General features: G+C 38.0%; 1 protein-coding gene across 1 annotated transcript in view; it reads left to right on the plus strand.

The window, feature by feature from the left end:
* Window positions 1-10,874, plus strand: part of NBEA (neurobeachin) — a 414,406-nt gene extending 403,532 nt beyond the window's left edge. Inside the window, exons 56-59 of the mRNA XM_026862195.1 lie at window positions 2,459-2,560; window positions 5,922-6,118; window positions 6,842-6,993; window positions 9,088-10,874. Coding sequence (XP_026717996.1) covers window positions 2,459-2,560; window positions 5,922-6,118; window positions 6,842-6,993; window positions 9,088-9,178 — 542 coding nt within the window. The 3' untranslated portion in view covers window positions 9,179-10,874. The remainder of the gene's footprint in view (window positions 1-2,458; window positions 2,561-5,921; window positions 6,119-6,841; window positions 6,994-9,087) is intronic.
* Window positions 10,875-17,617: the final 6,743 nt, after the last annotated feature.

Consider the following 17,617-nt stretch of genomic DNA (forward strand, 5'->3'; position numbering starts at 1 on the left):
ATACAAGGTAGACAGGAATAAATTCAGACGGAAAATCAGAATATTTCTCCTTGAGAATAGGAAAGATCTGGAACGTCCTTCCAAGTCACATACCCAGATAGTCATTTCATGAATTTATGAACAGGTTTATATGATGTGAGTGTCTGCAATAAAAAAGACTAAATTCATTGACACACAAAAGTCTATCCAAACCTCCATTCCTAAAGCATGTCTTTCAGAAATCCATGCAATATTGCTTAGCTACTCAGGTAGTTCCCTTTTTAATTTGTTTTAGTGTTTAACTGTTCTTCCAGTTAGGAAACTGCACTTTATTGCAGGGTTGAAAAGTGTGCAGTCATTCACCCGTTGGACCTTGCTGTGTGCCATTAGCTGCAAGATAAATTTCTGGGCTATTGGACTTCTTTTATGACTGTGACTCCCAACTATGGTGGTCAAGTCACTGCTTTGCTGCCTGTGCAGTGGAGAGAAAACACTTGAAACACTGTGCAGCCTCCTCTTATTCTCTCAATCAGTTGTAACCCTCCTTCAAGCTTATTTCTGTAAATGTGGATACAAGACTAATCTTTCTGGTCTACAGTGGCAAGATAGGTCTTGTTTCCTATTTGTTATTCTAGAGTATTGCACTGAAAGTTAATGTTGATGGACTTTTCCTTTCTGTCTCCATAAATCCTTCTCTATCTCACTGCCTTCCAGAACAGAATCTCCTCTCCAGTGAGCAGAGCTTGTGCTTGTCCAGGAGCATCAACCTTCCACCTGGCTTCATTCAGAAAAAACGAAATAAATAAAACATATTTTACTACCTTTTTATTTAACTAGGCAGTGCAGAGAATGTTATAACAATGACTTTCTGTCTTCATTATCTTTGTACCGGTTCTATGTATATCCGTATCTTACCAGCAAAGATTTTATATTATCCTGTAGATACCATTATTGGTTAGTATTCGATCAAGAATCATTTCCCAGCTCCTTACTGGACACCCTAATTTTCTAGCATAGTAGATACCTTTCTATGGAGAAAAAAATTTAAGCTCTGTCATTGAACCAGCTTCTGTGTTGTCCATAATCAGTTCCATATAAACCAGGTTTAAATAAAAACATTGCATTACTAAAACACATATATTGAAAAAAATGCTTGGAGGCCATTTTAACATAGCCATCTCTATCAACTATACCTGTTATCCTGTCAAAAACAGATAAGAAGCTCACTTGACAAGACTCCCATTCCAGTACTGCATAGTGACTGGCATTAATGAGATTTTTTTCTTTCGATTCTTTGTTGACAGAACTGTGGATTAACCATTTTGTTATTCCGCATAGGATTAATGTTACAGTAATTAATCTGCAGTTCCCTAGATCATTTCTTCTATCCTTTTTAATATTTGAAGTACACTGGCAGAACTCCAGTCCTTTGGAAAATCCCAGTTTTCTATGTTTCATTTCTGCAAAGTAAACATAACCAGATTAAATATGTCTTATCAAGCAAATTTCTAACTTTTAGCAAGTTAGTCTCTGCCTAGCAAAGCAATATCAAATACTGAGCAATTCCTTGCTGCATATAAGAGTTTCACTGTTAAGATGTCCGCATCTGTTATTCTTAGAAACAACAGAAATGTTGCTATTTGTCTCATAAACACTCCATAAACGCCCACTTGTTTGAACCCAAAATAAAATACATTTATCTCCTGAATGTAAAAAATAAATATGTAGGGAGTAGTCTATCCTACTCTTTAATAAATTAAATGTGATGAAAAAGGCACAGGTATCCGTAGTGATATATATAAAATGATGTATATCCATAACCATTTTTAGGTATAATTTTAATCTATAAACATTCAATGTGTCTCTGAATCAATAATGTCTGTGCAACATTAGTATCTTCCCAATACAGTGCTGTTCCTCCTCTCCTCTATCCCCAGTTTCATGAAACAAATTATGATCATTAATATAAGAACATCCTCAACTCATGGTATTCTTTAGCATCCTAGCAGAAGCCGTGACATGTATGTTCAATAGCAGACTTTTACATTACAGTGCTTTTAATAACCACCACACTTTGTGCTCTTTATCTGAAATACACATTTTCAGTATTTGAGGTCACAAACCAGTGATGTATTGTTATCATTTGTGCATTGTAAATAGCATGTGGTCCATAATTTCTAAACCAAAACCAGTTTGAATGTATGAATTCAAATATAAAATGTATGAATTAATGCATTGAGATGCTGTGCTTATGAAACTTAATGCTATCTGAAGGTATTTTGCTCAGAAACCTAAGTATGAGATATTTAAGCACACCGCACCTCTTTGATGCTTCCTCGTTTAAGGCAAATTACAGCAAAGTTCTTTTGTTGCTGAAACAGGTCTGGTTTGGCATTCCTCTGTTGTTTCCTTTTTTTGTTTTTCTTCTTGTGTTTGTTTTTGGTTGCTTGTTTTTGTTTGTTTTTTTTTTTTTTAACAGGTGATTATCCAGCTCCTCGTGCTGTTCTAACTGGTCATGACCATGAAGTTGTCTGCGTGTCAGTCTGTGCAGAGCTGGGACTTGTTATCAGTGGTGCTAAAGGTCAGAAATGTTTTTATAATTTAACTCTTAACATTTTTAGAGCCTTTTTTAGTGATACTTCTTAGTCTTCCCTCAAGCCACAAATACTTTAGTTATCCAAAGTCTCCTCTACTAAGGTGTTATAATTCTGGGGGAATCTGCAGCAGCTTACTCTAAATGCTATTACTTACTATCTGGACCTACAAGGTTTAGACACAAATTAACTTGATCGTTCCTTCTAACTGCTAGCCTGTGCTACTATTCCCCCCAGATCTGGAGGAGTATTTGATAAAAATTTATACAATAACACATAATGACATCTGCTGATTTTGAGGAAACTGTTGATAGAGACCTGTATTTAAGGGAGGCCCAGCTCCAAGTTCTCCACCCTATTCTTACTGAATGACAGTTTGTAGAACAGACATCAGTGTCTTTAACAAGGCAAGCAGGGTCAGTTTGCTTGGGTTTGGATCTGTGGACAGCATTTCATCTGGTAGCTTTTTTTTTGTAGTGGACTCCAAATAATTAGGAGTTTGCAGGTTTGTTGTTATCTCTCTTCTAGAAAACAGAGCCGTATGTTCACTCTTTCTCCCTGTTATTTATCTATGGAATCCAAGTATCCAACAGTTGCTAACACAAATGTTCAAAGTAGCTTTCCAAACCTGCAGCAGTCTCCTGTGTAACTGGTAATCAATGTAAACAAAGCACCCACCTCAATGACTGCTTCATCTTTCTTTTCTCCTGCATTTGGTCTGTTTCACTTGTTCTGCCCACTTTCTCCTTTTCCCCTGAATTCCATGTCCACTCTTCTTCCCCCACTGCCTTCTCTCATTCAGCTTATTTTCTTAATTTGGAAAACTGCATATCTTTTTCTCTTTTCCTTTCTTTTTTGCCTCCCCCTCCTTCCCTTTTTCTCCTACTTTCTTTTGTGCTACATTATCTCTTCTCCCTTCTTGTTTCCTTTCTTTACATTACCCTTGTCCTTCCTTAAGGTTCTTCTTCCCTATATATCTTCCTGTCTCATTTCTAGTCCACTCCTACATCCACATCCAGCTACTTGCTTTCTCTGTCTACAGTGATGTCTGCTTTATTCATCCCCTTGGATATACTTTTACTCATTTTTAAAAAGTTTGCTGCTTCTGAGGGTAAGAAGGATGTGATGCTTGGTCTGCCCACTTTTGCTCACAGCTGAGCTCCTGGGTTATGATCTTTTATACTGCCCCAGAGATCAACATTTATTTTCAAAGCTGAGTGTGAAGCTTTTGAGTAAAGGCATTTTTACCAGGAAATCCTAATGGGTCATTAACTCTCATAATGACATAGTACATAAAGTTGTAGACAAAGTCAAGACATTTACAAAAAAAAATCTGCAGTGATGCTGAAACTAAAGTTTTTTCTTGCAGCACTGCTATTTCTTATCTTTTAAGGCAGCTTTATACACTGTTACTGCCATAATAGTGTGCCCTTTCCAACTATCTGTTTTGCAAATTCCCTCTTATTAAAATAACTGGAATCTGTACTCAATTATCTTCTGCTTCACTAAGTATATAATGCTCTGGTAACTTACATATTTTTAGAAGCAAAGGCTGCTGGAGGACCAAAGACTTTTACATGAAATCCAGAACATGTTTCTAATTGATCAAGAGAACTGGAGGCTCAGTCTGTCCCCTGAGTTACTCTTCTCATATTCTTCCTCTTCAAACTTTAGTCCATATATAAATGCAGTCAGAACATCCCTTTTTTTTCTTGCTGGTTTCCAGCAGATGCCTGTTTTAAAGCTGCTTCTTCAGTTTCTGACCTTTCCACTCCCTTTCAAGCTTCTTAGATTGCATTTCATGGCAGTGCTGCGTTGCTCTGCCATCCTGCCTGTGCACTGCCTGTGCTCCCTGTTGTGGGGATGGTGTCCCTCCAGAGCTGGCTGTGGCACTGTGATAACACACACAGTACTCGAGAATCTGCTGAGGCAGGGAGACAGCACATGCAAGACTCCTCTGAGAAAAATCCTGTGCATCAGGTTGATGTTTGCACGTTCTCATCCAACAAACACAAAAAAGAGCGGTTGGTCTCTATGTCTTTACAGTAGCATCCTAAATCAGATTTTCTTCGTGCCTTTTTGTGTCCATCACCACTTGGCTATGAAGGCATTACACTTTTCTTTTGAAAAATCTAACACGGTAATTATTCTAAAGGTGGAAGCATCACTTCTTATAACATTCTGGCAATTCAGTATTTCCAAAGCTGAAACTTAAGTATTTGAGGAAATAAATTAATTCCATTGAAGTCGTATCCCATGAACCCAGTCAGGAGTGTGGTCTCTCTTCATAAGACTTTATGCAAACACAGATAAAAACCTGTACCAGAGGACTCACACTCGAATGCACTGATGCTGTGATTCATTCTGCTTGGGCAAACCCAGCTGCTGTGTGAATTTCAGAGAAGTTAGAAGGACTTAACATGAGGTGGCTGAGTCTGCCAGTATGAATTTACTTTCAGGGTCATAAGCCAGTTGTATAAGGAAGAGATTACTGTGCTGTCCAGGAGTATCCTATGATTCATAAAAGAAAAAATTTAGTATTTACCGTGACCCACTACATTTATCATAGAAGAGACTTTTTTCTTAGTAGGAATAGATTTCACTTTCACAAGAGCTTTTCTCATAGATCTTGAAATGGAAATAGCCTAGTTTTGTGTCTTAAAATTTACATTGTAGATTTCATACTTGTTTTTTTCTTGCATCAACATTAATAAAAAGGCATTAAAACCTTGTATTAAAATCTCTCTGAAGTAAATGCAGTTATAGTGTGGACTCCTAAAAGCTCTTAAAGTCCAGATAGCTTAGTAACTCTGTTGACTGTTGGTTGACTCCCATTGTTAAAACAATTTGGGACTGAAATCTCTGCATATAACATATTCACTGGGGGAGAGGACCTACAGGAACTGCCACTGTCTATAGGAGAAATATGCAGTGATATGATTATATGCCCTCTGGGAGTTGCTCCTACTAGTCACTGATAGAGCCCCATCTGTTTAATGTGAACAGGCAGGCTAAAGAGAGTTCATGTTGTTGGAGGAAGGCAGTAAGGCTGAGGCTTCTGAATGCTTGGAAGGAGGAAAAAATATTTTAGAAAACAGATCAATGACAACTCCTACCAGTTTAAGTAAATAATAAACTACCATGTTTAGTCATGTTGCATCTGTTTTCTTAACATGGTTGCATTTCCTTTTCTGTTGCATATTTTAAATTCTTTAAGCAGACATTGCATCTTCTTATATCTATGCAGGACTAATGTGATATAAATGTGTATTATGCATTGCCTTTGTACACAGAATATATGGTTTGTTTAAGCAGCAAATGTATGATATATTATGTTTTCATATACAGAAGGTCCTTGTCTGGTACACACAATTACTGGAGATTTGCTGAGAGCCCTGGAAGGAACAGAAAACTGCTTGTATCCTCGCTTAATTTCAGTATCTAGTGAAGGTCACTGCATCATCTACTATGAACGAGGACGGTTCAGCAATTTCAGCATTAATGGCAAACTCTTAGCTCAGATGGAGATCAATGATTCAACCAGGGTAAATCTAAATGCAAACAAACATTTGTTGTGTCTCACCCTGATTTACTAAAATAAATTGAATGTATTTGCCCTGTGGTTTAAAGGAAATCATATATGTAAAATTGCCGCCTCCTGGTTAAGTCATATTCAAACACAGATCCTCTCGTCTCCTTCTCCAAAAGCAAAAAGGCACTTGAGCTTTTCCAGAATAAATAAGAACAAATTGTTTATGATCCCACATGATTCCTGGAATTTTTGTTTGGAATTAAATTTCGGTGGGAAATATGTCTTAAAGACAAATTGCTCTGAAAAGAGTCTAGTCTTCATTTATTAGCCAAGACATGAATTTGTGCCTTCAGGGCTCTGCTCTGTCACTATCACTTGAAGCAGCATTAGGAATGCAGATTGCTGCTCTGCTTTAGGTGTTAGTGATGGCACCAAGTATTGTAAGACAAACATTGAAATGTTAAGTGCTGAAGTCAAGTCTTGGAAGATTCAGTTAAAGAGCTTTTTGTTTATATATTATGTTTAAAAGCACACATTTCTTTTATTTAAAATCTGGAGGTCCAAAATTTGTTGGTTTAATTTCTGATCGGGGAGAAATAGGAATGGGAGCCTTTTTCTTCAAAATTAAAGTGGGCAGAGCTAAAGAAATGCTTGAAGTTGACTACATTTTTGGAATATTAACCCATTTCCATAAAAGCTAACAAATGTGCTTGGGTTTTGTCTTTTTCTCCTGAAGGCCATCCTCCTGAGCAGCGATGGGCAGAACCTGGTGACAGGGGGAGACAATGGTGTAGTGGAAGTATGGCAGGCCTGTGACTTCAAGCAGCTCTATATTTACCCTGGCTGTGATGCTGGCATAAGAGCTATGGATCTGTCTCATGATCAGAGGTGAGTTTGTCATTAATATTTCTATGCAAATGGTAAAATTACACAAAGTATATATATCAATGAACTTTAAGGTATGAATTTATGATACGCAGTCATTAACAGATTATGGTACAGAACCATTACCCCAGTTGTTATCTTGCTTATTTATCTGACTCAGCATTTTTTCTGATCCTTGACCCTCATAGTGCAAGCACTTAACATTAAGGTGAGATCTTTTATCATTGAAGTCAGTAAGCTGGAGACTCAGCTAGCAAAATATGAGTAAAATTGCATTAATTTAAGAACATAGGAATAGTCAGACTGGATTGGAATGCAGTAGTGACTATTAAACAATGTCTTAAAACCAATTACAAAAGTTTGTTGTACATTTCTGATTTTCAGCTGTGTAGAACTTCTTGGAGTTGCATCTAGACTATAATGTGTAATATTATCAGTGGATCTATCCACAAGGAGTGAGTGTGGTTCTTTTCTTTGACCTTGAGCAATGAAGATGCAGTGTACAAGCCTAGATTTTTGTAGTCATTGCTGGGGCACTAAAACACACAGCATAAGTGTAAAAGATATATGAAACTGGTCCCTCAGTCTTCTATTGTAATGTGATTATAATGTAAGCCTATATGTTGCATTTATATGGGGTTATGAGTATATTTGCTCTTTACATCATGGATCAGTCGTATTCCTTATTAATATACAAACTCATGACATGCAAAGAATTCATAGAATATTACAAAAATCATACAGCATTAATTTCAGTTTATTTTTCTTACACTTTTCAGCATTCCTATGCTATATACCCATTTTGTAAAGCAATAAAACTGCCTATATACAAAATACATACCTCATTTACTCATGTATGAATAGATGATTTGAAACAAGTTTTTAATCTCAACTTGGTCTAATTGAAACTAACTTACTAGAAGAGACCTATTTGCTTCTGGAGTTTTGCCAGTTTATGCATACAGTACTGTGCTCTGTTTGAAGAGATTTATTTATACTGCAAAAAATTTCAGCTTGCCTGTTTTCTCTATCCCTTATTGTAACACCAGTCTGGGAAGCCTCCGCTGTGCAAAGTGCTTTAAGTACCTGCTCAGCTTTAGTCACATAATTAAGCAGGGAATGGCTTATGTATGGTTTGATAGAAGTAGTGATAGATATCTAATCCAATTTTAAAATTCAGCTACCAGAAGTAGAGAATATGTGATAACTGGAAAATCGCATCAAGTATTGCCACCAGAACAACACAAATATGGGCCTACATTTCAGTATGAAACTTTTTAGAGTACCAAGGTGTGATCAGTTTGTGATTATGAGAGCAGTTCTGTTGTCTTTGCAGAGGCATCTCATTCTGTCTAGGAGGCCCAAGGATATCCAGGAGATCCCAGCTGCAGCCCCAAGTCCAGAGGTCCTGTGTCCCAGCTGCCAGTCAGCATAGGCATGTCAGCCAATCTGGGGCACCTCCAGTGGCACAAGGTGCCCAAAATTAGGCAGCTGGATTCTAAAACACCTAAAGGAAGGTGTTTTGACATAGGTGACTTCATGTGAGCTACAGGAGGAAGCCCCTGCAATAACTGCGGCAATTTACTTGCTACAGACTGTGGAGTCTAGAGGACAATCACCCTAAAGTACATTGCCCGCTGGCCTGTAGAGAGTTGGTCTTAGACTGCACTGAGGGTACTGGTTAGGGCCTAATTCAGTTGCCTGTGCATAGCCAGTGAGTACTGTTTGAGATGCCTCAGAAGTCTGAGGTACATACCTGGGGTAGCACATATGACAAAGGACCTAGCAAAGACCCATACCCTTCTGGAGAAGCAGCTGGAATCTAGGCAAGATATGTGAGAGAATGATGCTTTTACCTATGTGAAGGCAACTGAATGGACTTCTAGATTGCCCTTGACCATATGGGAACATGGAAATTTGGCTCATATTTCAACACCTAAATATAATGTCTCCATCACAAACTGAATCCATGCCCCCATCTTCAGACAGTGTTGCAAAAAGTGCCTTGTTCTTTTAGATTTCTTTACTGTTTATAGTGAACCACTGCTTGAGAAGGTAAAAGAGGATTAACAAGACCATCTTTTCTATCTTTTTCAGAACTCTGATTACTGGCATGGCTTCTGGCAGCATTGTAGCTTTTAATATAGATTTTAACCGGTGGCATTATGAACATCAGAACAGATACTGAAGTGGAATGAAGAACTGAAAGCCCAGGTAGAGCTGAGAGCACAAGTGCTGCAATGAAAGGTGTAGTCTCTGGTGGAAAACCACGTCTGCATTGACCTCCGTTGTACATTCCATTACACCCAGCAATAGCTGTACATTGTAGTCAGCAACCATTTTACTTTGTGTGTTTTTTCACAACTGAACACCAGCTGCTGAAAAGCAAGCTTGTATCATGTAAATTATATGAATTAGGAAATGTTTTGGTAATTATTTCATATATCTTTGTTTATTGAGAAAAGGTAGTAGGATGCGCCACAAAAGACTTTTGAAAATTCTGGGGAACCTTGTGTCCAGTTATTTCAATGTTTAGGCTTTGAACCTAACATGCATCCCATCTCCAGCCTCTTTTCAAGCTGAGATAAAAAAAATACGTTTGATACTTTGTACATCAGATGCACATCTTAACTTTAAAGGGATACTTTTGTAAAAGTAAAACCTTGTATAAAGAACAAAACTGTTTCTTAATTTTATTGTGGAGTTACAACTTGCATGTACTTTAAACCTGATGTCTTGAAGGAACAGGTGCATTCACACAAATCAAACTGGAGATCTGCCTAAGGGTACAGCTTGTGTTAAAGGGTTGAATTTGGGCGCAAACAGTAATTTTAACATTTCCACCAACACATGTTTTTCACTTTTTGAATCTAAACTTTACCCCTCTTAAGTGGAGTTCTGCTCATGAAGTATCTGGATAAAAAGCCATCATTTGCCATATTTATACTTTATACAATAGAAATTAAATTCCTCCCTTTTAAATTCAAAGACTAGACAGAAAGGGAGCAAAGAGGGAAGTTCAGTTTAATGCTTTGTAATGCTTAATGACTCCCAATACAGACAAAGTGCTATACTTCTGGATTATTAACATTTGGCATAAAAATCATGGGCAAGAGAGCCCCCAGTGTTTTTTTCACTTATTTTTCCTCTGAGTAGCTTGGTTTATTTGACAGCCTTAGCTTCATTGTAAAGGCGACTGAGGTTATTCTTTTTGGTTCTTCTGAAAATCTCACCTGAAGCCACTCAGACTAAGGCACTTCATGTTTTACAATACTGTAATGATAACTATTGGAATAATTTTCTGCACATTGTACTGATCAAATTACACACCCAGGGGTATATACACTTTAATTCATGTTTCTTCTTTGTATATTTGGTGACTGTATTGTCATAGATGTACATATTGTGTCGGTAGGGCTATGAGGCATGTAACAGGAATGTAATTTTCTCAGAATTTACACTCACTTGCAGTCATTTATTTAAAAAGATAATGGATTCTTTGTATTGGCACTTTGCACCAGAAACATATCATTATTTATTGATGTGATTACTTATTTGTTATCCACCTTGTATTAGTAAGTTTAGCACTGAATTTCCTTCTTCATTGTTGTTTGTATTTATGATTCTGAAATCATGGGGATCAGCGTAATGATTAAGTTATTCATCACCCGTCTGTAAGCAATATCTTGAGTTAGTAGCTTAGAATTGGGAGACTATTGAACATCTGGAAGACAAGTTCATTTCATCTTGAGATCATGGTGAAATATTTTGGATATATAAATTCCTTAAGCTATTGTAACCATGTTTTATTGCAAAGATGTAAAATATGCCAGATGTGTGTGAGTTGGAAATCAAAAAGAAAAATAAAATATGCAAAGAATTCAGTGATTGTTTTTCATTTCAATGAACTTTTCATCAAAACATTCACATTATCATTAGGAACAAACAATTATTTTAAGAAATCCTCTTATTATGCTATGTATATGCCAAAAATTATGCATGCCTGGGTGGTTGTATTTCCTGGGGTCTCAGGAAATAAAACAGAGGTTACAGAGTGTGTTTTGCAACTCTTTTGATTGTCAGTACATGAAAAGAAGCTACTAAAGATACTTTGATCAGCAGAAGTGAAAAATCAAAGCCTTTAAGGGATACTTAGGGTCCTTGTGAACGGGAAATAATCTTGTATAGTAGACCTCGCAAAAAGCAAAGATCTGATGAGAGCCATTTTGGCTATCTCTCAATATCTGATAAGATGAAATTAATTTCATCTTATTTTGGACATTCAAAGTTAGATATCTACACTCCTTGCATAGCAGAACAAAACAGTTGGGATAAATTGCCTTTTGGAAATGCTGAGGTCCCTACAAAGATTATAGCAAGTGAGTAGAGATTGATAGTTTTCTAAATGTCAGATGTCTAATTTAAGGTTGTAATGGTAAGCAACATACTTTCCTCATAATTAGAAAACTCTTGACTGACTAAAAAGCAGAATAACAACCAACACTTCAATTTGTTGCCCTACTCATTGCCTTTCCATTTAGAAGGATTGTTCTTTAAACAATTATCAAAATGAACTAAAGCCAATATTTGAGAACCTTATTAGAATACAGTACACATTTTAGCAGGTATCTATTTATATCAATCAGCTTTTGAAGTGGATAACCTGACTGGATTGTTTTGGGGATGGAGGAGAGATGGGAGAAGAGTTGAGAGGATTGGTATGTTAACAGCAGCATGTGAAACCGTTTATTGATATGTCACAATGTCCATTCCATTATTATACAAGTATCACCCCTCATTTCATATTTTATTTTTAAAATCGATTAAAAAATGCACCACTGCAGTTAAACAAAAAATTAATAACACCATTAATACTGTTTGCATGAAGTCTCTCAGCATTATGAGAAGTACAGTTTAGTCACAAATTAGAAGGTTTTGCGCTCAGCAAACCATTGTATGAGAAATTGTCCATGGGTTACAAAAGGAAAAAAGAAGTCATGCTGTATTGCATTCATAGGTAAGGGTACCCAAACAAGTCAGACTCATGTAGTTGTTGTAGTAGTAGTAGTAGTAGTAGTAGTAGTAGTAGTAGTAGTAGTAACAACAAGAATAATGTACCATCTCCATTATGGTTTAAGTTACAAAAATGGGAGTTTTCACGAAGTCACAGGACAAGGAGAATGTTTTAACAGGCATTTACAGTCACATAACTGTGCAACTAAAATATACCTACAATTAAAATAATGCACAGCTATTGGCTGTGTTCCTGCCAGTTAGTCCTAGGTTAAGAATTGGACTATAAACCAATGCATAAATGCATACCAGGAGAATGATGCAACAGCTATGGGTCTTATTGCTTGTCCAGATCCTACCACTGTTAAGGAGGATGCTGCTTTCTCTACACGAACAACAATAACAGAAAGGCTGCAGCATTTCACCCCGAGGAAAGACTAGTTAGGCTCAATTTACTGGAACAAACTTGGATAAATAATGATTATGTTGATACAGAATCTCATGGCTGTGCTTGTAGAGCTAAAAAAGCTGCATGTGAACAACAGTTGTGGTGAATGCTCGTTATAATACCATGCATCAGCCCTGCTGACAGGCGAGCAGGATGTTTGAAGCAAGCCTCGTGCTGCCAGCGATAAAAGCGTTTGAAGCAGAAACAGGGAGCGAAGGACTGACTTCTGATAACAGCAAGAGAAACCACCTCCTGATACAAGTCGTCTAGTACATATAAATATTTCATTTGGAGAATTCTAGCTGGAGTTTACGCTCACATTTTCGAGGGTTTTAACTGTGATTTTATTTAGGCTTTTGTGTGTGTTACTTGCAAATACTAAAAATGAATGGACTAAAACTTACACTGGTATTTAAAGAAGAAAAGAAGTTCTGGAAATTTATATGTCTATGCAATACAGTATAGTTTATAGACTCTCTAACCCCTGTGATTAGTTTTGCAACATCTACAGTTAAGTTTCAAGATCTGAAGCTGACAAGAAAAACAAGTCTGTAGATTACTTTCCTGTAAAATTTATAAGCTGTGGCCATATAATTAGTTTACAGAGGAATTTATGAAGATGAAAATCTGCCAAACAGCTGACTCAGTTTATGGGTCCCTCTGTGGTGACATCATCCCTAAACAGCACTACAGGTCTGCATCATTAGTTAGAAGTAAGTCCTCTCTCAATAGCACCCCATTTGCACAAAGGACCTGCATAATTAACATGGGTACCTACCTGCAAAATTCAGAGCCTGGAGTTCATTTTATTCATTAAAGGATTGGCATAAGGGCTCTGTGTGTCTAAGGGTGCCACAATACCAAGCTACCTTCTGCCTAGCATTCCTAACATCGAGCAGAGAATATGCTTTTATGCAGAAAACCAATACGCAAAAAAAAAAAAAATCCCTGGTGCCAGAAGATTACATATCTAAAAGCTATCGGCACCAGTGGATCTGGTTTAAAAGTTTCATGTCTGTTTATACTTTAAAGAGACTTAGTCTTGACAGGATGCTTCAGTGACCAAGCCCTGTGGCAAAACTAATCCTAGTATCATAGCCATGCAAATTTAAGAATGATGGACTTGGTTTCCCTCACTGTGTAGCAGAACTAGTGATCACCAGAAAAGGCGGCAGAAAAATTGAAAGTGATCTTCCAGTCTTGTTGTACAGCTACCTATATAAATCCAGTGCTCTTATCTGTTCAGATACATTAGTTTGTACAGAGCTATGAAACAGGAAATAAAATAATGCCTGGTGGCCAGTGTCCCTGCATGCACACCTTTTCAAATAATGGTAATAGAAAAAAGTGACTGCTTCAGTAGGAAGGCGGCAGGACTCTGGGAAGGGGCCAGGGGCTTGGAAAAAGTTAGAGAGGGACAGATTTATTCTAAAAGAAAACACTTTGTCCATTTCTTCCAAATAGGCCCAAACAGATTGTCCCAGCTCCAGTCCTTCAATGTCCCTTTCCTCTCTTTCCTCTACTAAAACCTTCTGTCCCCATTGCTTTAACTTGCTATGAGGGACTTTGTCTTTCCTGCAACTATGTCCCTCCTGGTACCCATCACATGCCCTCACTCACCCTAACTGCCAGGGAGAACTAGAGCAGATTCAGCATAAAGCACACATGTGAGGCTTCAGAAGCCCATACAAATCTCTTCACCAAGCTTCTTATTGTCCCACTGTGAGTTGCAGGAGGTAAAAAACTGAAATGAAAAGGGTATCCTACCTTTCAGGTGTCTATTCGAGCAGAACCAGTGGTCATGTGGGAGTATTTTTCTCCTAGTAATTAACACAGGTCAGGCCCCTTCTCTGACCTGAAAGCAAGTGGCATGACAGCCTCTGGCCACGCTGCCAGACTCCCTGGGACCAGTCCTTAACCCATCCTAGCCCATGCACAATGCAGGGCATTGTTTAGAGGGTGATAGGTTAATGGTGCCATACAGATGTGTGCCATACACACTGAGTACAGCACAGTGCCCAACCCTCCACCTTTCCTCGCTCAAGTTGCTAGATGTAGTCATGGCACCTGCAAGGTTTCTCTTAGCCCCATGATCATCAGCCTATCAACCATATCACACCGTTGTGACAGATGGGGCTTGGGACTCAGAATAAATCCCAGCCACACATTTATGCACAAGACCGCTCTATCTTGTTTGAACACTACACCCTAAGACTACAGCTTTTGGATCACTGACTACAGCTGTTGCAATAACTTACATGAAATGTGCTGAGCTTATTAAGACTTTAGCGCTTTTTGGCAGGCAACTCACAGTCCCCTTGCATGCTGCCTTATGTATACCTTCATGTAAGTGAATGTCAACACTGACTGCTCACTTTGCAGCCCTCAGTAGGTATGCGGTCAGGGACCTCTTTGGCCGTTCTTCCATGAAGCTCATTGACATCAGCTTCAGATCCATGAAACCAGCTACCTTGGAAAGAGGTAATAAGCTACCATCACCATTGCTATAGCTTCCTCTGTTGTCAGAGCCTCACTGCAGAGGCTCATTCCCTAACTAGATAAGTCCCTCAATAGCAAGAAGTTATCTTGTGGGAGATAAGCCTGCTATCCAGACACCTACTGCAGCGCTCATCAATATCAGTTGAGAAGGATTCAGTTGGGACATAAAACTCCAGATGTGTAATGAATGAATACGGATCCTGTGCAGGAGCCGGCTACATATAGTGTGATCACATACACCCCACTCTATGTATGCTGGGATTACTGTCCCAAGGGGTGCTGATCCTTCTTCACTGATGGATGATCCAGCCCACTAGTCAGGTATGCCTTCTGAGTTCCATGGCAGCCCATAATGAATGTGATGAGGCAACACATACACAAGTAGACAGCTCGAAGGTTATGTTTTTCTGTAAGATGCAATTCCTTATTTGAGGGAGGGGTGAAAGTATGTGTTTTGAATGTACGTTAAGGATAGAAAACAACAACAACAAAAAAAAAAGATTGCTTGCCTCCAACTTTTTTTCAGGATAAGTTTTTTCAGGATAAGTTTTTCAGGATGCCTGTAAGGACATTTTCAACCTCCTGCTCAATCCCTCTCTCCCAGTCTCTCCCTATTTCTGGGGTTTCTTGGATCCCTTTTGTCACTATGTATTTGCTATGGGGAGGGGACGGACCACTGTGCCTTTCAGAGGCCCTCAGAGCACAAGTATGCCTGCATGCATGTATGTGTGTGAGGCAGCTCAACTATGGATCAGTAATTTTGTTACTTAGGGAACTTTCTAGAAAAAAACAGGCCAAAACAAACCAAATCATTATATCACAACATTAGATGGTACCAAGGAGAAGAAAGAGAATGGTAAAAATTCTAGTCAAGGAATCTGGCATGACCTGGGCTCAGGACAAATCTAGGAGCCCAAGCCCAGGTCCATTTTTTTTTTGTATCTAAAGCAAAAAGAAGGAAGGTGCCTGCACTAACAATCTTAGAAAAAACAGGATGTTCATAGTAACCTTTCCAGATTAACCAGTGCAGTCATTCACAAAGCAGGGTTCGAAGGATAAAACACTTGTATTTATATTGCCACTACTTAAATTATACTCAAATCTTGGTTTTAGAATCTAATATCTCTATATATCTGGCCTGTAGACAATCATATTATGGGACTGCAGCTCCCGGAAATGTCCATTTCCAGGCATTTAATGTGGATCTAGTTTTAAGTGCAAAAAACTTCCACTCCTTCTTGAAGTCTGTTTTTCTTTTCAGACATCAGTGTTTGCAGTGATTTCTTTTAAGTGTATCTTCAGTAAAAGTCCTCCTCCTTAATAACGCTCGTTGCCACTTTCCATAAAAACTAGCACTCAAAACCAATCTATGAATGTTTCAAATCATAAAAGGCTAAGAGAACAGGGAAACTTTAAGCAAGCATTAACATAACTGCAAAGTAGACCAACTGAAAGGCCTTCCAGAAGAAAATATTTGAAATCTCAAATCAACAAGAAATTTACGAACTCAGAAACAAATCCATTTTTTGACAGAAAAATAAAAATATAGGATTCTGCCTTGGGCAAATGTGGGACAATCAGAGTGTCCTTTTCCTGTATCCTCTATTGCTTTTAGCCTTTGGAAGTGGGTTTCTGACAGAAAAACGTTTCTGCAAGATTCCAGCAGAAACAACTACATTTTCAAATACTGACATGGATGCGACTATTATTTCTTCATCAAAGTATTATGCAATATAAGACAAATGTCTTTATGAAACCGTTGTTATTCCTTTTAATAAATTTGTAATCTCATCAAAACTATGTCATCTGTATATTTTTCCAGAAATTATTATTATAACAATGTCATTATTTTAACTCATCTGTAAATTTCTTATTAACTACTACTTTCCATGGGAACCTGTCAGGATGACTGGACTGTCATAATTTGATTCATTTTTCCTTCTAATAGATTGGCAAGAAATTTTATGTTTTAATCAGTTTATAAAAAATAAAGCAAAAATCAATAATTCAAAAGACACCTCATCCAGACCCTTTAAACTCTTCGAGGTAAATTGCAGAATACACTGCCTTGAGACATTTTACATCAGCAGAACATTTAATCCCAAACATGTGGAAACTAAGTAATCTCTATTATTTAATTTATAAAATTTTCACTGAAAGTGACTCCTTGTAGCATTCAAACCAATATGATATTTTCATTAAGAAATCCTAGAATATAGTTCCACCTTTACAGACCCGGAGGTGATTTCTTTACCTTATGTAACATTCCAGCCTAGAGGGATTTCTACAAGAAGCCCTCAGCTCCCTCGTCATTCCAGAGGACCAGAATGCCACCAGCCAGTAGGGAGAACAGACCCACTTCATCCAGGAATTGAAGCAGTAAAGTGTTCCGCTGGTGTGGATAATTTGCAAATGTATGGGACTTATCTTGACCAGTTCATGAAATTTTAAGACTTTCAAACAAGACATTTGGCGGGGGAAAAGGGTGATCCCTATCCCTGGCATATTAGCTGAGATAGGGTTTTGTCCCTGTTGTGGTTTAAACCCAGCTGGCAACTAAACACCAACACAGCCACTCACTCACTCACCCCCTGGTGGGATGGGGGAGTGAATATAGAAGACTAAAAGTGGAAAAACTCATGGGTTGAGATAAAGACAGTTTAGTAA

Source organism: Athene cunicularia, assembly GCF_003259725.1.
Source record: "Athene cunicularia isolate RWA chromosome 1 unlocalized genomic scaffold, athCun1 chr1_part1, whole genome shotgun sequence".
NCBI lineage: Eukaryota > Metazoa > Chordata > Aves > Strigiformes > Strigidae > Athene > Athene cunicularia.